General features: G+C 43.0%; 2 protein-coding genes and 1 pseudogene across 5 annotated transcripts in view; 2 read left to right on the top strand and 1 right to left on the bottom strand.

Annotated features, from left to right (window-relative positions):
• Positions 1 to 8,322, bottom strand: part of PIWIL2 (piwi like RNA-mediated gene silencing 2) — a 31,240-nt gene extending 22,918 nt beyond the window's left edge. The window contains exons 1-6 of one of the 2 annotated variants that reach the window (XM_089537339.1): positions 8,052 to 8,322; positions 6,085 to 6,319; positions 3,142 to 3,258; positions 2,651 to 2,825; positions 1,352 to 1,430; positions 1,106 to 1,229 (exon numbers count right to left, since the gene is read on the bottom strand). In XM_089537339.1, coding sequence (XP_089393465.1) covers positions 1,106 to 1,229; positions 1,352 to 1,430; positions 2,651 to 2,821 — 374 coding nt within the window. In that variant the 5' untranslated portion in view covers positions 2,822 to 2,825; positions 3,142 to 3,258; positions 6,085 to 6,319; positions 8,052 to 8,322. The remainder of the gene's footprint in view (positions 1 to 1,105; positions 1,230 to 1,351; positions 1,431 to 2,650; positions 2,826 to 3,141; positions 3,259 to 6,084; positions 6,320 to 8,051) is intronic. The other variant, XM_089537338.1, reaches the window with a different exon arrangement.
• A 1,887-nt stretch (positions 8,323 to 10,209) lies between these two features.
• Positions 10,210 to 22,783, top strand: LOC149306758 (outer mitochondrial transmembrane helix translocase-like). Of its 3 annotated transcripts, XM_089537341.1 has the most exons (9): positions 10,210 to 10,429; positions 10,748 to 10,846; positions 11,513 to 11,633; positions 12,600 to 12,800; positions 13,431 to 13,537; positions 14,472 to 14,561; positions 15,813 to 15,863; positions 16,354 to 16,532; positions 16,786 to 22,783. In XM_089537341.1, exons 1-9 carry the CDS (start codon positions 10,256 to 10,258, stop codon positions 16,910 to 16,912), a joined length of 1,149 nt encoding a protein of 382 aa, XP_089393467.1. In that variant the 5' UTR covers positions 10,210 to 10,255; the 3' UTR covers positions 16,913 to 22,783. The 3 variants fall into 3 exon arrangements, with proteins under 3 accessions (XP_089393467.1, XP_089393468.1, XP_089393469.1); XM_089537342.1 differs by lacking the exon at positions 15,813 to 15,863; XM_089537343.1 differs by lacking the exons at positions 16,354 to 16,532; positions 16,786 to 22,783 and adding an exon at positions 16,090 to 16,304.
• LOC149306759 (profilin-2 pseudogene) lies at positions 19,499 to 19,936 on the top strand (annotated as a pseudogene).
• Positions 22,784 to 23,014: the final 231 nt, after the last annotated feature.

Raw genomic sequence — 23,014 nt, 5'->3', positions numbered from 1 at the left:
GGACATGGGTAAGATGTGGACAGAAAGAAGGCAGAATGAGATGAGAGATGTGGAAGCTTCTCTTGGGCAGAAATCCTGAATCTAGCCACAGGGGAAAACAGCTTGCACCATATCTACAGAGGATGTAGCTGTGGAGAGCGCTGCCAGCTCTGGAACTCTTACCAGGGCAATGGCAACAAAATTCTTGATGACACCCAAATCTATTTCTCTACGTCTCGGACTGTTTCAGTGACCAAGGAAGGCATCTCTCCTCTGAATGACTGCCTGAGGTTGGTAATGGATTGGGTGAGGGAAAATACACTTCAGTTGAATCCAAACAAAACGGAGGTACTCGTGATAGGTAACCCCAACCTGGGTATGGAGATATGTTCGCCAGTCCTAGATGGGGGTCACATTTCCCCTGAAGGACTGCGTCCACAGCTTCGGGGGGCTCCTGGATTCGTCACTTCATCTGTCCTCTCAGACTGACGCAACAGCCAGGAGCTCCTGCTATCAGCTTCGGCTGATACACCAGTTGCGCCCCTACCAGGAGCAGCGGGACCTAGAAACAGTTGTACATGCCCTGGTAACCTCTCGTCTCGATTTCTGTAATGCGCTCTACATGGGGCAACCCTTGTGCCATGTCCAGAAGCTTCAACTGATACAAAACATGGCAGCCAGACTGGTCACTGGAAAATCTAGGTTTGACCGAATTACACCTATTCTAAAGTCATTACACTGGCTGCCTATTAGCTTCCGGGGTCAGTACAAGGTGTTGGTTATTGCCTACAAAGCCCTACATGGCCTGGGTCCAGTCTACTTGAAGGAATGCCTCCTCCCATATAATCCTTCCCATACACTCCGTTTCTCCGGGAAAAATCTTTTACAACCAAAAAAGACCAAATTGGCAGTGACTTCCCGGAAGTCTTTTTCTGCTACGGCTCCAAAGGCTTGGAATGACCAATTATTTATTATTATTATTATTATTATTATTATTATTATAAGACGGCTTAAAAGAATATATCACAAAGGCTCAAGTGGCAGTCTAGACTAGCCTTTCAGAACCTTGTGTGGGATCCAAGTGGGAAAGCAGTGCATTAGTTCACCACAGAATCAGTTCACTCACATGCCACGACCCAAAAGTCCCCTCTCCACCTTGCTGTCTCCAGATGGACCTGCTCCCAACTGTACATGTGTACCTTGTGCTGTTAAGACCGCTTTGGTGTTCATGTTGCCCATAATTCCTCGACCTAAACAACAAGGTTTTTAAAAGGCAGAGAAAGTAAGTTCTTCATGCAGCTTTAGATAATGCCCAAAGAGAAATATGACTGCAGCATAAGAAAGAAGTTTACATACGGCAGGACTAACTTACCCAAAGGAGGCCTGGGGGAAGTCTCAAAACCAAGTCCCCTGAACATGGAGGACAGGGTTGGAGCAGTAATGGTGGGGTCCTAAAGTAGAAAAGATAATAAGTTATTACCCAAACTATTTCACAATTGATAATGAGAGAAACGTATTCTGGAAAACTGAAACAGAATTTTGCAAAAGAAGAAAATGTAATGTTTTCCAGCTCTGTAAAGTTGCAAAGTATTTTTCTATCTAGTGAAAGGATTGTACTTTCTGCCCAATCAAAAGTTTTCTTCCATAAGCAATTCATTTCCTAAACTTCAGATAACGGTTTTCTAGCCACGTTCATCCAAAGATTTCTAGACGCATTTAGAATTATTAATTTAAATTTTTTTAAAATTTAATGTTTTAAAGAAACACCACAAATTGATTCACAAAATGCCATTAGAAATCCCAACTATTTTAAAAATATTTGTCCCTGTTTGAACGAGGATTTAAAATCTGGTCAGTTTTTTTTAACAGAGGCAAACTTTATATTCTGTTACATGGTTACAGAAGTTGCAAATCTGGGCTGCTCTTACAATAGGGTCCCTTGAAGGCGATGGGTAAGGAAGCAGAGTGCAAACAGATTTGGCATGCGACAATAACCCCAACTCCTTTTAAGGGGACAACTCAAAAATTGGTCCCATTTAGCAAAGGTCCCAGACAATTTGGCTTGAAAGTCTGTTGTCATTTCAACTCTATGATTCTATTTTATTTCTTCTTTATCTTAGCTGGAGGCCTATTGATAATCAGTCGTTTAAATGTTCCTTGAATAATGTCTCACAATGGTCCCAAAGCTAGTTTCTGTTCTAGGATGCAGGGAGGCTTTCATTACCCCTTTCCCCCGCTCTCTTTACCCTGAAGTATCATTTCATAATTTTAAAAAAGCATTCTGTAGTTAAAGCTTACCTTAAGACCAGCAGAAAAATACTACAAATGCAGCCGATTTCCACAAAATGCCATAGAAGCTGAGAACAAAGTATCCAGATACTCCATAAGAAGTTTTTAAAAAATGAAAATGGCAATTTATAGAAAAGGAAAGTACGGAAACAACGGTCACAGAGTTTTCCATTCTTTCAATGTACTTTTGTTTCATGAATAATAAGTGTTCCTTGAGCAATAGCTGCAAATATCAGCTCACTCAAAACAACAAATCTTTCTATATTCAATTATAGTGTAGAAGCATCCAATCAAATGTGGCCTGAGAAACAATCTGTACCAAAAGAACAAGGAGTAGTGCCATGTGTGCCATGGATTGTTGTTGCAAAGGCTGCCCATTTACCTGCTGCCCGCGTCCTGGTGCCAGCTGTGCCATCTCCCATTCTGCTTGCATCCTCTCAGCTGAAAGGAAGGACCTTCCTCTGGCGTATGCCGGTTTCTCAGCTGTGTGGCCTCCATCACAGGGAGCGTGGGAAGACGCACTCCCTCGGAACGGTGCTCTTGCGGGATGCATGGCACTGATTGAAGGGAAGCAGTCGTTTTCACAGCCATGTACAAATAAGTTCACTTAATTTATAAGCTTTTTCCACACATGAGCCCCAAGGTTGGAGGACCTACAAAAGCCTTGAGAGGTGTTTTCTCTATGCTCTCCAGCACAACTCTATGGTCAACTTCTGGCAGAGTTGCGCTGGAGGACCTAGAGATTCCTAGAGAGAGCATATTATTCCAAACCACAAATAATCAAATCCACAAAAGTCAAATCCACAAATGTGGAGGGCCAACTATATAATGGTGACTACCTGGGGCAGGCATATCAGCTTGAAATTTTCATACCTCAGCTAACAAAGCCTCAGGCAATGAAGATCCTTTATGCGAAGTCTTTTGGTGCCTCTCCAGCACCCCTTTCCTCCTTGTCCTCTGTCAAGCTGGAAATTTGGTAGCAGCGTAAGCCTTGGAAGGATGGCAAAGAAAGATAGGAGAAACACAGACTTTCAGTACTGGGCTGCAGCAATATGCCTGCATTAAGAAATGCAATATAGCTTGAGACCGGAAAGGATAGATTCTACTTAGGGCCATGTGGAACTTACCTTTATTTCATCTGTACCATAAAGCTGTGCCTGTGTATGAGTTATGCACAAGATATGTAAGTAAACCTATTTATGTTACTTTAGATCAGTGGTCTCCAAACTGTGCCCTTTAAGAGATTTTGGACTTCCGCTCCCAGAAGCCTCAGCCCTGTTGGACAACCGTCTGGGATTCTGGGAGCTGAAGTCCAAAATCCCTTAAAGGCACAGTTCGACCACTGCTTTAGATGAAGACTCTTTCCCACCTTTTACTACGATGATAACGTGTTTGGGAAGGATTGGCCGGTCTCCCGTTTCTCACACTTTGCTGCAAATGATCTGTTGCTGAAATTTACCAATGCCTTAAGAGGCTTCCTTTGGAAGACGCATATTATATCTTCTAGCTCTCACATAAGTGATATACATCCATTCTCTCATCCTTTAGTCAGGGAGCTTTGGCACATCCCATGCTAGGATGTTCCCACCTCCATCACTGGAGAAGGAATATAGGTTCTTACCTGTTAAAGGTAGTGCCTTGACATGAATGTCTAGTCGTAACTGACTGCAGGGTCTGGTGCTCATCTCCGTTATTAAGCCAAAGAGCCAGCGTTGTCTGCTCTGGTGGTCATTTGGCCAGCATGACTCCCTATCTATCTACTTACATTTCAATGCTTTGAAACTCCTGGGTTGGCAGAAGTTGGGACTAGTGATAAGAGCTCACCCCATCATATGGCAACCAGGCCTCGAACTGCCAACCTGCCGATCTTTCAATCATCAGAACTGGCGTCTTAAACTACCTTTACCTTTAACAGGTAAGAACCAATGTTCCCTTTTCCAGCGATGGAGGTGGGAACATCCTAGCATGCAACACACCAAAGCTCCCTGGCTAAGGGATGGGATAATTGATGCAAATCACTTATGTGAGAACCAGAAGATATAATAGGCGTCTTCCAAAGGAAGCCTCCTCTGACTGAAAGGCAACCTAAAAGGAGTGGAGTGCAAATGTGGAAGACGAAGGCCATGTCACTGTCCTACATTTGTCTAAGATGGCTGGGACTGTTGCTAGCGCAGGGGAAGCAGCTGCCCTGTAAATAGAGATATCCCAATCTTCTTGTAGGAGGTTAAAATGCTGCTGTGTGTGTGTACCTGCCTACAATAGGAAGAACAAACAGCAACTCATTCCAGGATCAGTCAATGAGCAAATGGGAAGAGCAATGCAGGGAAAGGGGGACAGAAGGTAAGCAAGGATGTTAAAAATGAATGGATCACTTTTCTTTTCTTCTTCTCTCCTTTTTCAACGTCTAGAGTCCACTTGAAGGCTTCTTTGGAAAGAAGAGAAGCAATAAGGAAGGGAGAGAGGATAGGAGGGGAAAGGAGGGAGGGTAAAAAGGAAGAAGGAAGGAAGGAAGGAAGGAAAAGAGGGAAAGAAAGGAAGATAGGGATAGGAAAGGAAAGGAACCCCACAATTAGATCGCCAACGACTTGAGTGCACACAACAACATCAGCACAGGTCCAAAACACACGGCAGAAATGACCCAGTTTGAGACCGCTTTAACTGCCCTGGCTCAATGCTAGGGAATCCAGGGAATTGTAGTTTATTGTGGCACCAGAGCTCTCTGACACAAAAGGCTCAATGTCTCACAAAACTACAGTTCCCAGAATGCCCTAGCACTGAGCCAGGGCAGTTGAAGCGGTCTCAAACTGGGTTATTTCTGCCGTGTGTTTTGGACCTAAGAGCTGATTGCGGAGAGAGTTTGTAAATTGCAGACGACGAAATAGTAACGTTGGAATTAATTACGTACGTTTCGAAGGTGTTTGTGTGTTAAGAGTCTTATGGATTTCATGTGCTGTGTGCGTTATGAATGCTGCGTTCGATAGGACTAGCAAAACTATATATATATACAGTATATATATATATTATTTAGATTGTAAACCTGAGGGCAGGGAACTGTTAGAATAACTATGCGTAAGCTGTTCTGAGAGTCTTTCGGGATGGAGAGCAGGGTATAAATAGCATAAATAATAAATAAATAACTATAACTATAACTATATATATATATATTACACACACACATATGTATATTGAAATTGTAAGCTTGAGGGCAGGGCACTGTCTGTAAGCCGCTCTGTAAGAACTGAGTATAAATACCATAAATAAATATAAGATTATAAATATATTATAATATAAAATATATTTTCTATCTATCTATCTATAATATATATATATATATATATATATAATCTATAAATATTATCTATAGCTATAATATATATATTATCTATCTATTATATATCTATCTACCTATAATATATATATATTATCTATCTATCTACCTACCTATAATATATGTATATCTATCTATCTATCTATCTATCCATATATATATATATATATATATATATATAATCTCTCTCTCATATATATGTGTATATATATATAATCTATCTATCTATAATATATATATTATCTCTCTATATATATATATATATAATATCTATCTATAGATACATAGCTATGTTGCCTATATCACCATTTAAAACGCCTAGACTTCCAAGTTCTTCCACCCAAATAAAGACCATCCTAAACGCAAAGTCTGCTCAAAGCAGAAAATGCTCATTCCTGGCTGCCTTTTGGAAGAAGCCAAGTTGGCGCGGACGAAGCGGTGCCAAACCGGGTTCTCTCTCCCGTGCGGACGCAGCCTCTGCTACTCACCGCGACGGCTCCGTTCCAGTCTTCTCCTTTGGGGACAACGACGACGCTTCAACGCCTGCTTTTCCTCCCTCAAGAGATCCTCGAGGCTCCAGCCACGCAACTCACGCCTAAGCCAGGCGGCAAAAAGCGACCACACCCTCACGCCTCCGCGGATTGGCCCCTTAACCAATCACTTAACGGAAATCTGTCTCCTTATTGGACGACGGGTAGGAATAGCCCGCCCTTTTGTCACCTCCTTCAGGATAAAAAGCAAGGAAGAAGTTGGAGGGATTTTTCCTCTCCGATTGGCCTCTTCTTCAATCACTTAACACAAATCTGTCTTCTTATTGGACGATAGGTCGGAATAGCCCGCCCACCTTTCCCCTCCTTCAGCATAAGGCCTGGCAAAATCACATACGGGGGAGGAGAATGAGGCAACCTTCCTCTCTGATTGGTCTCTTCCTCAATCACTTAAAAAAATCTAACTTCTTATTGGTCAATCCTTCGAAATAGCCCGCCCACCGTCCCTCCTTCAGCATAAGAACAAACCAAGTTTTATGTAAGGGGGAGAAAAAGAGAAAAATGAGGAGACATCTTCCTTTTTCTCAGTGACATGGCTCCTAAGTAGCAACAGTTTAACTTTTGTTCCCCTCACAACGACACTCAGTGACATCTAGCCGAGTTGTATTAGCGTTTCTCTTTAATCTAATATTTCATTCCCCCCTTTAATAAATGGTTTAGCCCGAGGGAACTCTCTGGAAGGGCCTCAGGGCGTGGCCTAACTTTAAAGGGTGGTTTTTTTAAAAATTGGATGACGTTAGTGTTTATATTTGAATTTGAAGCCCCGCCCCTCAGGAAGGTTTGGCAGTTGGAAGGCACTTAGCCTGTTTTTTCTTAAAGGAACAGTTACCTTAAAAGTGAAATGGGGGTCTGAGGGGAGTAGATCCCCTGGATCTCCTCATGATGGACTGAGGAAAAGGGACCCTCATAGAATCCTATGGGTCCTTTAGTCCAACCCCATTCTTGCCATGCAGGAATACACAGTCAAAGCAGCCCCCAACACATGGCCACCCAGCCTCTGTTCAAAGAAGGCAGTCTCTGAAGCAGTCCCAGAAGAACCATAGGCCCTTATCACACAAATCTGAAGTTATCCCAGGGCCAATGTGAAGACAATGCAGCAGCAACCATGGGGTTTCAATCAGGAGCCATCTTAAACACAATCGGGGGTCATTCCAGGGTTAGGTCAATCCTCTTTCCCCGTGAATTTACCTAACCCTGGAATGACTCCTGATTGCGTTTGGCGTCATGTGATAAACAAACCTGGAACCCCATGATTGCTCCTGCATTGCCTTCACATTGACCCTGGACTAACTTCACATTTTGCTCGTGTGATAAGGGCCATAGAACCATAGATTTGGAGGAGACCCCCCCCAAGAGGTCATCCATAGAACCACAGAGTTGGAAGGGACCCCAAGGGCCATCTGGTCCAACCACATTCTGCCATGCAGGAACTCTCAATCCAAGCATCCCTGACGGTGCAGTGCTTAGAGCACTGGCCTTCCAAGGCTGCATCCGCATTGCAGAAATAATGCAGTTTGAGACTGCTTCAGTTGCCATGGTCCCATGCTATGGGGTCCTGGGATGTGCAGTTTGCTGTGGCTCTGGACAGAGAGGGCTAAACATCTCACCCAACTCCAAATCCCTGGATCCCTTGGCAATGAGCCATGCCAGCTGAAGCGGCGGCGTCAAACTGCATTAATTCTGTGGTGTAGATGCAGCCAGTGTCAGCAACACACAATGTCAGCGATACACAACTTCATACTACAGTGATGAGCAGGGCTGGGCCCCTGCAATGGGGGTGCATCTCTAAGCTGCTTTTAAGTGTTGCAGCATCAGCCTCTGGGATCCTGGGATGTGTAGTTGTTGTTTTTTAAAAGGCACAAAACACTGGGATGTGTAGTTTGACAAATGGTGTGTGCCTCTCTCACCCAAACTGCAGGCCCCAGGATTGTGTGGGATGTTGGATGGAGCCAGCAGGGCAGCCAAAGTGATGCTCCCCATCAGAAGAAGCAGCCTCTTCTTTTGCAGCCTTCCATCCTGAGTCTAGGCAGAGAGGCTGCAGATGGGAAGGATCTCGCCCAGGCTCTTGTTGCCTCGCGGAAGCTTTTGCCAGAGGAGCCACAAGGAAGGAAGGAAGGAAGGAAGGAAGGAAGGGCAGGTGAGGATCTCCTCCTTTGCTTTCCCCCCTTTGCTTCCCCTGAGCCCAGGTTTAGGAGGAGGATGCTGAGGATGCTGATGCGCAAAGGGCATCCCCGGCTGGGAGCTTCCTCCTATTTCATTGCTCCCTCTCCCTCCTCCTCCTCCTCCTCTTCTCTCTTCTGCTCCTTCCTCTTCTCCATTGCTTCTATTTCTTCCTCTTTCTAGTCTTCTTCTTCTTCCTCCTCTTCCCTTTTCTCCTCCTCCTCCTCTTCCAGGTCTTTCTCACCTTCCCTTATTTTCTCCTCCTCCTCCTCCTCCTCGTCTTTTCCCCCCTCTGCTTGTTTCTCCTCCTTTTTCTTCCTCCTCCTCCTCTTCATTTTCCTCTTCCTCCTCCTCTTAGTCTTTTTTCTCTTCCTTTCCTCTTCCTCTTCTACCGCTTCTTTTCCTCCTCTTTTACTCTTCCTCTTCCTCCTCTCCTTCCTTTTCTTACTCTTTTTCCTCTTCCTTTCCTCCTCCTCTTTTCCTCTTCCTCCTCTTCTTTTCCTCCTCTTTTCCTCTTTTTTTGTTCTTCCTCCTCCTCCTCCTCCTCCTCCTCTCCTTCCTCTTGTTCTCTTCTCTTCCTTTCCTCCTCTTCTTCTGCTTCTTTTCCTCCTCTTTTCCTCTATCTCCTCCTCCTCTTCCTCTTCTTTCCTCCTCTTTTCCTCTTCCTCCTTCTCTTCTGTTTTCCTCTTCCTCCTCTTCTTCCTCTTCTTCTCTTCCTCCTCTTAGTCTTTTTTCTGTTCCTTGCCTCCTCCTCCTCCTCCTCCTCTTTTCCTCTTCCTCCTCTTCTTCCTCTTCTTCTCTTCCTCCTCTTAGTCTTTTTTCTCTTCCTTTCCTCCTCCTCCTCTTCTTCTTCTTTCTCCCCTTGGACAAACAAATGGGTCCTAGAGCAGATCAAGCCAGAGATCTCCTGGAGATCTGTTGTACTTTGGACATGTCATGAGAAGGCGTGACTTACTAAAAAGATAATAATGCTAGGAAAGGTGAAGTAGAAAGCGAGGAAGGCTGCATGCTAGATGGATGGACTTTATCAAGGAGGCCACGGGGATGACTTTGCAGGACCTGAGCAGAGCAGAGGAGGACAGAGGGTCCTGGAGGTGTCCCAGCCAAAGAGACACCATGGCCAGCACCAAATCAAAGGCAGTTAACAACAACAACATCAACAACAAACCTAGTGACCACAGAGGAGTTACTGAATTCTAAAGCGGACCACAATGAGATCAAAATAGCCGATAGAATCTCGCTTGAGAGTTGTAAACCGACTGGGCTTCTGATTTTGGTCCTTGGTGATATTTATCATTTATCAGCACAGCAACACTCACTTTCATGAAATGGTTACACCCTATATTTTGAAGATATTTTAAAAAGAATTTTTATTATCAAATTTAAAAAAACAACAGTGAATAAAAAGCACAAGCACAAACATGAAACATATGCATACACTATGTCCCATGTACATTCGTTCCAATTTAAATGTAGCTAAGTTAGCATTCATCCAAAATTATAATAGCTTTTATAAGACATTTTTGAAATGTGGATTGTCATATTAGGACCATCATTCATAACGTATCGGGACCATTATTTCCTCATCTACAACCTCTTAGTATTTCTCTGAATTATAGCATTTAGGACATTTATGTCATTGTATGTGCTGGACTATGACTCTGGAGGCCAGGGCAAAGTCACATTTTCTCAGCCACAGAGGATGGCGATGGCAAAACCTCTCTGAAGAAAGTTGTCAAGAAAACCCCATAACAGGGTTGCCATAAGTCAGAAACGACTTGGAGGCACACAACAACAACAACGTCATTGCATGTGTTTTCTGTTTCTTATTTATATAGTAAAGTATCATATATTTTGAATAATCTTTAACTATTTCAACGTGTCCTCTATTTTTGTTTTAGGAAAGAAATCTAGTTCGCCTTCAGATCTGGGCAATAGAAACACCAAAGCAATGTGGCTTGGGGAATTGTACAAGGACCTCCTGATCCGGCCATTGACGCGGAACGAAGCTTTTGGCGTTCTCCTCCGCCTGACTATTTTTGGGGCCGCCACCTATTTCAGCATCAAGTGGGTCTCCGATGCCCTGGATCCGACTCGGAAGCAGAGGATACAGTTAAAGAAAAAGGTACGCAGTGATCAAAATTCAATCGGCTGTAATCATATATAGAACTAATTTCCAGTTCTTCTGCTCGTCTTTTTTTGAGATCCTATTTGTCATATTTAGCAAACAGATCTGTGATTTCATCTGATAACTAATATTTAGAGCCATGGCATTTAAAGCGGTGCCAAGTTCCATATATTGGGCAGCTATTTCAGAGTGCTGGGCCCAAGTCAGTATGAAGAGCCCTTCATTACAGTTTCAGTATTCTGTGCTGATGCTCACATTCAAATCGCAGCCAGGACCAGAATTCAGACCCTTATTTTTGATTTCCTTTGGCAACAGGCAAAACACTTGATGAAACAGATTGGAGTGGAGAAGCTCAAGCTGACAGAACATGAGATGACCATTGCCACTCACTTGGTGGTTCCAAGAGACATAAAGGTAAGATGGGAGGCTACTCCATCTCTTAGATTTAGGCTTGTGAAAATCTGCTAGTTTCGCTTCCATTGCCTTCTCAGAGCCCTGTTGGGATTCTCACCCCATCTTCCTGGCGCAAAGGAAAAGGAAGGAAAAGGAAATCTTAGAAAGTGCAGCTGAATGCAGCATTTAAGTACTTGGAATCGGAAAGACCAAGGGTTTGTCTACATGGGTTATTGCCTCCAATTCCATCCCACTGGCTCACAGTTTATCTGATGCAGGGCCAAAACTCCAAATCTGGTGCACACTGTCTCCATGATGTTTGCACCCCATTTGGTCTTTCATCTCCTTAACCTTACCTTTTGCTCCAGGTTTTCGTCTCTCTTTGCAGTTACAATGGGCACCTGCCTTCCCACGCAGTCCCTGCAAGAAGTCTGTCGCTGTGCGGTCAGAATGAGGTGCCCAGCATCAATAACATGGATGGGGATCTTGTTGTGATCTCAGTGGCAGCTCTAGGTGACAAATGGGGATTGTGTCAGAAGGCAACCACTTCTCATGGCTGCAGAGAGAGCTTAGGTAATGGAGGCAATTTGGGGCCCGAATACTCCAGATTTTCTGGCCAGTGAAGACAAACCCCAGGTCTTTCATCTCTGCCATCTGAACAATCCTCATAGCTCCTCTCATCCACAGGTCTCTTGGAAGGACATTGCAGGCCTAGACGAGACAGTCAATGACCTCCAGGACACGGTGATCCTGCCGTTCCAAAAGAGGCACTTGTTTCGGCACTCTACGCTCTGCCAGCCCCCAAGAGGTATGTTTTGGGAGGAGGATGCAAGTGATGAATTCACCCTCTCTGCCCCAGATGTTTAAGAAGTGCCTTCTACAGTCTTTTGTGAGAGCCTAGATTTCCCAGGAGGGTTGGCTCCTTACTTGAGGGCCACCTAAATAGGGACTGAATATTATTAAGAATGGTATCCTTCCCAGTGGGCAGCAGAATCAAGTGCTCAGCAAATGGAAAGAGAAGCGGTAGTATGCCATGTGCTCTCTTAGGATGAAAATTATTTTGTTTGTTGTGTGCCTTCAAGTTGTTTCTGACTTATGATGACCATAAAGCGAACCTGTCATGGGATTTTTTGGCAAGATTTGGTCAGAGGAAGTTGCCATTGCCTTCCACTGAGGCTGTGATTGTGTGACTTGCCCAAGGACACCCAGTGAGTTTAATGGCCAAGCAGGGAACTGAACCCTTACTTATGTAGGCCTAGACGAGACAGCCTCTCAGCCTCAGGGGAAGACAAGGGCAAAGCTCCTCTGAACAAATCTTGTAAAGAAAACCCCATAATAGGCTCTCCTTAGAGTCACTATAAGTAGGAAATGACTTGAAGGCACACAACAACAACATGAATGAGACCTCCAAGATGCCTTATCATCACCAGCCCTGCTTAGGTCTTGCAGACTTAGGACCATGGCTTCCTTATTAAGTTTATCCACCTGTAATGTGGTCTTTTTCTTTTCCTACTACCTTCTATCTTACCCAGAATAAGTGCTTTTTCTAATGAGTCATATCTTCTCATATGTCTAAACTACTACAGTCTCAGTTTATTATTATTATGTTAATGTTTATTTATATCCTGCCTTCCTCCCAGTATAGGGACTTAAGAAGTCAGTCTAGATTTTCTCTTGGAGAAAATATTGGAGCAAAGATAAGCAAAACTAACAGCATTATCAGATCAAGAGGAGGAGACACTGAATTAGTGTTTATGCCTTTATATTTAACCAGGTGTCTTACTTTACGGTCCTCCGGGCTGCGGCAAAACCCTCCTTGCCAAAGCAACTGCCCAGGCATCAGGATGCAGGTTCATAAACCTACAAGCGTCTACCCTGACAGACAAATGGTACGGAGAGTCGCAGAAGCTCACAGCTGCAGTTTTCTCTCTGGCAACAAAGATCCAACCCTGCATCATTTTCATAGATGAAATAGGTAACTCCTGTATCCATGTCTTCCATATCCTACCATTGTTGCTTAAAGATCTGTTCTGACTTTTAATGTTCCACCTGAGTCATCAGCAGTAGCGGGATGGCAAATTGGAAAGATAGGCATTTATCACAACAACCCTTTATAGTCATGCCTCTAAGAAAAACACAAAAGTTCAGGTAGTTATGTGGATCCATATTACCAAAACAGCTTCAGTAGTTTTCATTTCTACCAGGAGCAACATTTTGGTAGTGGCTTGTTATGTGTCTTTAAATTGACTCTGACTTATAGGGCAGGGCTGGTTACTGCAGGCTGCTAGTAGTGCTTAGGGCTCCTAAAGCCATCTGAAGCCCCAGGATCCCCTGATTTTAAAAGCATTGGACAATTTTTCTCCCCCCAGACTGATCAAAATGGATCAATACTGCTGCTAAAAACAGGTTTTGCCACCCCAGTCCCCCATGTCCCTTAAACTTTTTTAAAAAATCAAAAGAGCAAGGCAAAAATTTGGAAAACAGAGTGTCAGGTGGCCTGGTGAAAAATGCCCCTTTCCTCTCTGGAGTTGCCCAGCCCTGGCACAAGGAGAAAGGAAGATGCCCAGACTTTTTGCCCAATCATTCTTGTTATCCTTCCTGACAGATGCTTTCCTGAGGAATCGCTCTGAGGCTGACCATGAAGCCACTGCCATGATGAAAGCTGAATTCATGAGCCTCTGGGATGGCCTGGAGACTGGGCCCAGCTGCCAGGTACTGCCTAGCAGGAATCACAGCCTCCATTAATACAGTACTGGCCAGAGATGGATCCTTCCTCCTTAAACCACATTTTAAGAGTTCAATCCATCTGTGGCACCCTGGTATCAGATGTTCAGAAAATTATAAAGCCCAGATCCAGGGTTGGCATACATCACCCCCTGTGTTGGGAGTCTGTCCAGAGATTAGAATAAGATGGAATCCTATTGATACAAGGGCCAAAATCCTACTCGGTGTTGGCAAAGTGAAAAGCCTTGAAGTTACTGTTTTATGGGAGTGCCCACTACAGATATTGTACATGAAGTGCTTGCCATCCCAGAACATGATTTCTATTTGCACAACAGTGTGCAAGGGCTGAGAATTTCATAAGCAGCCTGAAATTATAAAATTGTCCTGTTCTGGTGTCTCACCAGCAAGATTGATATAGCAGAATACTCAGGTCAGTCTGCGTCAGGGACAGTCAAACAATCAGTCCAAATGAGAGGATCTCCAAAAGGGCTATCCAAAAGTGTAGTCTGTAAACAGAGCAAAGTCTGAGGTTATCAGGCAATACAAATTATGAACACGAGGTTGCATCTATCTGGAAAGGTTGGTTGTGAGCAACCTGTTGCCTGAGAGAGGTGATGGGATTTATGGTTGGTTGTCAGCATGTAGCTGTTCCCTGATTAATGAATGTCTTGCATTTAAATGCTATGACCTATGCTAGGTCTCTCTCTCTTTCCCTGTTGTGGTGGGTACCATAAGCTCTGTATCTTTTTAAAAGTATATTTTTTATTCTATCGAATGCCTGATTTAAGATGCTGGTCGTGCTCATTAATAATCTAAAAAATTTACCTTTTTCTTTAAAGTTTGTGTTTTATTCATATACAGATTGTTTGAATCAATTAAAGCAAATTAAAAATTATCATGGCCCACTTTTGTTGCATTTCAGGTCATGGTGCTCGGAGCAACCAATAGACCCCAAGATGTGGATCCGGCCATTCTGAGGAGAATGCCAACTACCTTCCAGATTGGTCTCCCTGTAAGCAACCCTTACCCCCCACTTTGCAAATTCTGTTCACATCTGCTCCACATCTATCTCTACTTTCCACAGTAGAATCTCCCATTAGGGTGGCCAAACTACATCGCCAAAACAAAGTGATAGATTAGCATTAACACTTGTCTATGCTAACACAGAGATATCCAAAATTATAACTATTGTTGTGTGCCTTCAAGCCATTTATGACTTTGGCAACCCTAAGGCAACCCTATCACAGAGTTTTCTGAGGCTGAGAGTGTGTGACTCAGCCAGGGCTTCCATGGTTGAATGGGGAATAAAACCCTGATCTCCAGAGGCATAGTCCAACACTTAAACCACTACATCATACTGGCTTTTACAATATAAGATATATTATAAGTTGCAATATAACATAGGCCTGTTACAGACAGGCCAAAATAAAGCTGCTTCGAGTCACTTTGGAGATATGGTATTTCAATGATGCATGCATCCTAAGAGTCCAAAAGCCGCACCAATGCCACGTTCCAGTCCTAAGGACTGGAGTGCAGCTTTGGTGTGGCTTTTGGACTCTTAGGATTCATGCATCATTGAAATACCATACCTCCAAAGTAACTTGAAGCAGCTTTATTTTGGCCTGTCTGTAACAGGCCATAGACAGAAATGCATGCCTAAATTCTTATAGTTTAAATATTTCCACCCAATGGAAATGTCCCACAGCCAGGTTGTGGTCACAGGGGGCTGCCTGGTTCAGTGGCCATTTTGGAGCTAGGCAGTGAAAGGTAATAACACTTTCCTGGATCCTCATGGATCTGGGACACCAACCTCTCCTTTCACTGATTATGCTAAGGCACATTCTTGGAACCACATCATGGAGTGCTGCCTTCCTTGTGGTGGAGAAGGCTTGCAAAAGGCGGTAATGAACATCTCCTTTTGCCCTGCCCCAAAAATGGCAAATTGCAAGGTAAATTCTAAGGCCAAGTGGTAGAATATGCACATCAAACTGAGATTCAGATCATATGCCCACTTCCAAAGATAGTCAGGTTATGTTAGCCCACTTCTTGATTTGCTTTCCTCCTTAAATCCTATCAGAATGAGTAATTTGTTGTTGTTTCTACCTCAAAACTGGGAAGAGGACCAGTCCTCTCCTACACTGCCAAGTTTTCAAAATGATCAATTCAATCATTTTCTGAGTATAAGCCAATATTTACCCTCCACGCATGAGCCTCTAGTTCTAAGTATGCACCAAGTCCTGTTCTCTCTTCTTTCTTCTGGTAGACACAAAGACAGCGGCAGGATATTCTGAAGCTCATTCTTGCTGGCGAAAATGTGAGTCTCTCTTTTCTGACCTACCTCTGGATAAAACAGGGCAGGCAGATTTTGGCACAGAGTAATCACTGCAGCTTCCATCATTCCTGGAAAAGCTTTTAAAAACTTCCAGTTTAGATTTCCCTTTTACTTTGGAAAGATAGGAGGTGCTGTCCTTGGTTGTAGGAGAAAATGTCATCTTGTGGGGATGGCCTTGCCATCTCAGCCAGCTTTTATCTCCTTATAGGAAGGGGACAGACGGATCTGGTTAGCTGGTACAGTACCTGGAGGCCTGGTCCTGTTGGGAGCAGATGCCAGGCAACAATCCGCAGGGAAAGAGAGGTGGAAACAGGCAGAGCACCAACCTCTCCTCTCTGAAGTGTAGTGCTATTGGTCAATGCTGGTTCTCTCCCTGCTCTGCTGACTCCTCCTTGTCCATCAGACCAAGCTCATCTAGGAGCCCATGTGAAGCTAAACATTTGACTCGAGATGCACTGTGTCTTTGGAACAGATGAGCAATGCTGTGAGCTTGAAAGAGCTGGCTGAGAAAACACACGGCTACACTGGGAGTGACCTGCGGGAATTGTGCCGGGATGCTGCCATGTATCGAGTGTGTGATTATATCCGAAAGCAACAAATGAAGCAGATAGCATACATGCTGCATGAGGATGGAGACAGTGATGAGGAAAGGTGAGGCTTCATTGCATTTCTCTCCAGTAACTTTTAAAAGTAGGCAAACATGCTTAAATTCATAATCTAAGGATGTGGACTTTTGAGGGGGGAAGGACTTTTAGACCTATAGTAATTGGGTTCATTGCTGGAATCATCAGTCTTGAGAACGTGAGATATATTTCTTGCCAAAATAACTGCACTGTCGTTTCAGCTCTGCAGTTCGACAACATTTATTTCAATGTAGATCCTTTTTTCTTTATTGGGTGCTCAGTGATTTGGAAGAGGAACAGTTGCGGCCAATTACCCAAGTTGACCTATTACTCGCTCTGGAGAAGATGCAGGAATCCAAGATGGCTTCAGCCTCCATGCCAGCGCTGAAAGAACCAACTTGGTACTGAGCTTGCCGGCCACATAAAGCCTGGAGATGGAAGATGATCAACTCATTTGGAGTGCAGGGAGGTTATGGCAACTCTTTGTTAGGGAGATGGGGTAGAATCCACATGCAAACTGTAGGAGGGGGATCGGAATCTGGCTTGAGCACACCCACCTGAGATAGTAAATGGACCCTTGTGGATATCTGGAAACACCTATGCCAAAGAAAATAAGTTGTAAGGGGTGTGAGTGTGCTTGTGTATGTGGGATGGAGGAGATAAGAGATCATAGCTTTTCAAGAGGTTGTAGAGGAAGGAGAAGTAATAGATACAAGAGAGCAAATGTAATCACGTGTAAGATTTTTGGAGCTACAGTCAGCTCTCCACATATGCGGCTTTGACTTTTGTGGATTTGATTAATAGGTTCTCTCTAGGAATCACTAGGTCCTCCAGAGAAATTCTGCAGGAGGTTGATCATACTGTGAAGAATACTGAGTAAACTCCTGAGTAATGCTGAGTTTGTGGAATTTCCTCGGTCGCTCCAACGTTCAGTAGATGTTATATTTCTTGCCATACTGTTTTCTCCCCTTGTATTTGTTTTGATATTAGCGAGGGAATGTATTTGCTTTTTGATGGATTGGTAAACATTATTCAGTGTCCGCATGTCACTAGGTCCAAGACCCATTGATCCGTCGTTATTTCTGGCCATAATCTCCTGAAAAGCAGAAGTCTTCCTCCTACCTTTACTCTTATATTGTCAATATTGATTTCTACTCTGTTTTGGTAATCTATTTTGGATCTGTTTGAGAAATATCCCTTTCATCCAAATTGATTTCTTGATTTGCTTTACTGAGATCTTATGCTGTCTGTAGTTTGTATTTCTATACAGCCCTTTTCCTCAGTGAAAGAGGTTCCTCCTCGAAAGGACTTTTTCTGTGTTGTTTTCTTTTGAGGCGTTGGCATAGCCTCCTCCAGCATAATTCTATGGTCAAATTCTGGCAGATATTGACCAGACTTCTGCTAGAGGATCTAGAGATTCCTAGAGAGGTGTTCTCAGGTTAAAAAGTTGTGGGTTTTTTTAATTGTGGTTTTCCCACTTTCTTGCAAATCCTGTGCCCCTAACCCTTGCGAATGTGGAAGGCCTACTGTATTACTTATTGCATGAGTAAACAGCAGACTCTTCTAAAAGTGGTCCATATAAAAATACTGGTGGTGGGGAGGTTAAAACAAATGTTTAGGTCTTGCAATAACTAAGGACTTCCTCATATTTGAAGCATCCTCATTCTTTCTCCAAATCACTTCAGCATCTTAAATCCTCCTCCTACTCTCTCATTCTTTTAGAGAAGGCACCAGTTGTACCTCTCCTGTTCTGTAGCTTTTAACACTAATACGCTATAAATAAAGCATACAAGATGTTCAGTTTTTAAAAATGGCTGTTATCCCTTTCCTCTAAATTTGGTGCTTCATGAGGAATTTAGGTTCTGTACTGTTCCAGCTGTAGAATCTGAAGACAACTCCTGACTCATCATTGCAGAGATGTGCATCAAAATATACAAGTGGAAGGCTTCTTCTTTCATATTTGCATGTATCTCTCTCCCAAAACTTTATTTTTTTAAAAGGGGAGCTTTCACTGCTGTCTGCTCTGTTAGATTTGTCCCCTTGAAGCACAAGTGCATTTGAGAAGTGTTAGATAAACTGAACTATTGCTTCCTATTTTTATTGTGGCATAGCAACTTATAGTAAGTAAGTTGCTTTGTCACAATAGAAATACAAAACAGTTGTTTAGTATATCAGCCCAGGTACCGTTTCGAATTCTGAGCCCCTGCCTGGGAAAAGCGATTTTTCAGATTCAGCATGGCCAAATTGGTTTAGAAAGATTGATTCCCCCAAATGAGTGAAACACATTTCTTCTAGTCCAGAGCGGGCAGGAAGATAATGACTCTTGACTGCATTCTGGAAAATGCTATGGGAAATTTATTCCCATCTAACAGTTACAGATGTGTAGCATGTGTTACATTTATCTATAACTGCTCTTGAAATGTGAGGTGGTTCTCAGGATTAAGAAATTCAAGGCCAAGACAACACCAACAGAAAGCAAAGTGATTTGGTTTATCCTGGAGAGAGGTTCCTTATGACATCACAGTCAGAAAGACTGCCATAGTAACAAGGCCAATGGTTCTCTCTCCAGTTGCCAGAGATCTGGAGCTGAGAGCTAAAAGGCCATGAAAAGGAGCTGAGGATTAGTATCAGCAGTGGCTATACCACCAGGGAAAAATATCACAGAGACTGGAGAAGGATTTGGGAGTCCAGAAACTTGCCTCCACATTATCCTTGCCTCATTCACCAAGGACTTGTCAATCCACACTGGAAAGAAAGACACTCAGTAAGTATCAGCATCCTCACCTCCTCTTTTCTTGAAGTACTCCATCTCCCTGGGCAAAGCACATTGTGTGATGGAAAGCAAGCACACCTCCCTGATTCTGCTCCTCCGAAGACTAAAGGTTCGAAAGGTGCCATTAACCTGCTCCGGAAAGTAGAATCTTTCTTCGTCCCAACTTCTGAACCGGTTGCAAAGTAACCTTAAGCCTAACAGCTTACCCTCATCATCAGCAAATGACCGTCTGGCAGCAATACATCCATAACTTTGTGAGATCTGGCATGTGTTGGGATGCTGCCATTGTTTCTATAGCTCAACAGCAACTCCTAATAGCCCACCAAGGCGGCATCTTGGCCCGAATGACCAAAGCAGAGATCCAAGCCCTCCTTGGCAGAAACCGGGATATCCTTCTCACTGAAGGGCTGACACTTGGTGGCCTCAAGTGTTTGGTTATACGTGACAATCTCTACGCAGATGCCCATTACCACACTATGGATCTCCGGACCAAACTTGTTGGGGACAACGGCACCCGAGCAATCGCCGTAGTCCTTGTCAATCCTGTGTGCCTCATCCTCATTGGGGAGAAGGGGATTCAAGGAGGAACACTCAGCTTGAAGGCTTTTCAAACCGCTCAATCCATCAAAGAAAATTACAACAACAAAACAGTGTCGTGAGTGACCACCATGACACTGGCTGCCATGTTCTTCCTTTATCAGGATGAATTCCAAAGGGTGACATTCTGTTCTCTCTCCTGTACCTTCCTTGACTTTGAGGCTTTGAAAGGAGAATCCTGGCAACCGCTTATTTGGGGAGTGCAGTGTCCTATGGGCTTGTGGATGAAATATTGGGAGTCCAGGTGGATCACAGCAAACAGTATCATGACAATAAGCATACAGAAAATGAAAGAGGTCATCATTCCAGCTTTTCTCTGCTCCAAATTCTCAGTGGGAAAAATACACCTCACTACAAAGAACCAAGCAAGGATCCAATGGGATCGTATACCAGCATTGGAGACAACAGGACATTTTATGGGCCATTTGCTACAGCAACAAGTTCAGGTTTCATCTGGAAACTCACAGCTTTTGGACATTTCAAAGAGAATGCTGGTGAAATCTGGGCGTCGGAGAAATGTGTGAAGGCAATTTCAGCACTTGTCGTTTTTGTGTCAAGAAAGTTATTGAATCAAAGAAAGTACTAATATATCCCACCTAGGCTGAAGCACACTTGCACACTGGTGTCTTCTTGAAGTGCCCTTGGACTAAAGCGATCAGCTGAAGCCAAGTGAGCAGCGCAAGCTGCCATCTAAAAAAACAGTGTGGTTTTGTGAGCTGCTGTTAAGACACTGCAAGTTCAGCTTTTACCTATTAATAAATATTTCTTAAGGTATTCTCCTTGCCTTTTAACTGCAAAGAAGAGGGGGAAACACAATTGATTTTTAGGTATGGGCGTTTAAGTAGAAAGCAAGGAAATCCTCACAGATCAGGGTACCCAGACCCACCACACAGTTATAGTGCTAGAAATGATGGTCCTGTTTAAATATTTGAAAGGATGTCATAGTGAAGATGGAGCAAGCTTGTTTTCTGCTGCTCCAGAGAATAAGACCCAGAGCAATGAATGCAAACTAAAGTGGAATAGATTCCTCCTTGAGATTAGGGGGGACATCTTGATAGTAAGAGCTGTTTCAACCAAGGCTGGATAGCCGTTTGTCAGGGGTACTTTGAGTGTGTAGTCCTGCATGGTAGAAAGAGGTTGGACTGGATGACCCATGTGGTCTCTTCCAACTCTATGATTTGTTGTTATTGTGTGCCTTGAAGTAGTTTCAAACTCATGGTGGCCCTAAGATGAACCTATCACATGGTTTTGTGGGGCTGAGAGTGTGTGATTCGCCGAAGACCATGCAGTGGATTTCCATGCTGAGGAGGGATTCAAACACTGGTCTCAAGTCTACACCACATTGGGTCTTGAGGGGAATGTTATCTGTCATAAATACAAAATTGGCAAGCGAGAGGGAGCTAATTCTTGCTAGGTGATCAGTTTGATCCCCTAAAACTCAACACTTGTCAGCCATACATCTTCCCAGTTCTTCTTTATTTTGCTAGATCCCATCACCCACAATGGCCATCCAGGCCACTCTGCAAAGTTCACAAGGTGGCAATGAAAACACAACTCACACTAGCAATTGGTCTTTATCACTGTTCTTTCCCAACAGCTGGTACTCAAGACTGAAGGTACAATGCGTGGATTAAAAAAAAATCAGTGGATATGGAGGGTTGACTGTATAAGCAGCTTTTATAAACAACCCAGCTAGTCCCCATTGGTAACCATACCCTCCATGAATTTGTCCTACCCCTTTCTAAAGCCATCAGACTCAACATCTTCTGATAGTGAGATCCATAAGTTAATGTTGCACTGTGAGAAATACTTTTTGCCTGTCCTGAGCTTTTCCCACCCATCAGTTTCATGGGATGACTTCAGCTTCCGGTATTTTGAGAGAACAATAATCTCCCTCCTGCTTTCTCTTCCTCTTGAATAACTTTGAAATTGGATAAAAACCAGTAAGTCCCTTCCATTTTTATTTAGAGGCCCATAGCCACCAGATGGAGCCTAAAGCTTTATCAGTAAGACTCGGCCTTGTTGAAAAGCAATGCTTTGATTTCAATATTGTTAATGCGGAGGATTGTAGATAGTTCATTTATCTGACTCATGTAAATTCCTAACTGCTCCGAATTTAAAAACAAACAAGCCCAAACACTGGTTCTTAGATACAGCTGAGTACAGATGAGGAACATTTGATTGGCAAAATGTATAAATGATTAACAATAGAAATGGAAGAAGCACATGCTAAAGAGTGTGCGATAAAATGGATAACATGGTATTGTTTATTGTATCTCGGTCAGTGGGAGAAAATGTGGTCAATGGGAGTAATATTTACATTATGTTTTGATCCTAAATAAAGTTTTTATGAGGTGCCTTTGGCATTTGATGCTTGAGATACTTGGAGATGTATAAAGGGGTTAGTAATGTCTGCTGGAAGTGTGAATAACCAGGAATGTTCTACCAATGTGTGGTGGACATGTGATAATGTGAAAAAGATTTGGACTTTGATTCATAGATTTGTTGAAGATACATCCTAAATTGAAACCTCAACTTTATTTTTGGGACTGTTAGATAAACAAGTGGAGATTAAGTATGGGGGAATTACACAATATATGATCATGGCTGTGAAGGACAAAACAACCCTGACGAAGGAAGATTAGATATTGGAATTGTATGATTTAACTGAGATGGATAAGTTGACTCTCTTAACTAGAGAGAAATCTCTGAGTAATTTAAATAAAGTTTGGAAACCAGTAATTGCTTTCTTACAGCTAAAACAGGGGAAATGTTCAGTAGTTGGATTTGAAGATTAGTAGAATTAACCAGTAATAGAAACGTAAGGGATTGGTGATAGAGGAAGTTTGATATCATATCATATACAACTATTAGCTGAAAAGTTGGAAGTCATTATTACCCCCTTTTCCTTTTAGTAGCATGTTTATATTTTAATGTTTATCTATGTTGGGTAGGTATACATTTTTTTCTTTTTGTTTGTTTGTTTTATGTAATTCCATTATATGTAATTTTATAGTATATAAAATTTCTCTTCCTAATATATTTTTAAACATGTGCTCCATAGAAACCTCTGAAAACACATTGTCTTGCTTTCCCCAGACATGATAAACAGTAACTGAATTAGAACTTTCTTGCCATCA

This window comes from Sceloporus occidentalis, unplaced genomic scaffold, assembly GCF_023333645.1.
Source record: "Sceloporus occidentalis isolate IW3139 unplaced genomic scaffold, rSceOcc1.0.p SCAF_9, whole genome shotgun sequence".
In the NCBI taxonomy this organism is placed as follows: domain Eukaryota; kingdom Metazoa; phylum Chordata; class Lepidosauria; order Squamata; family Phrynosomatidae; genus Sceloporus; species Sceloporus occidentalis.
This window is presented reverse-complemented; position numbering and strand designations above follow the sequence as displayed.

Coding starts and splice junctions, on each gene's coding strand:
- LOC149306758 (XM_089537341.1), top strand. CDS start 10,256: ATGTGGCTTGGGGAATTGTACAAGGACCTCCTGATCCGGCCATTGACG. Junction 12,801..13,430: donor CATTTTCATAGATGAAATAG/GTAACTCCTGTA, acceptor CCTTCCTGACAG/ATGCTTTCCTGAGGAATCGC. Junction 16,533..16,785: donor GGAGACAGTGATGAGGAAAG/GTGAGGCTTCAT, acceptor TTGGGTGCTCAG/TGATTTGGAAGAGGAACAGT.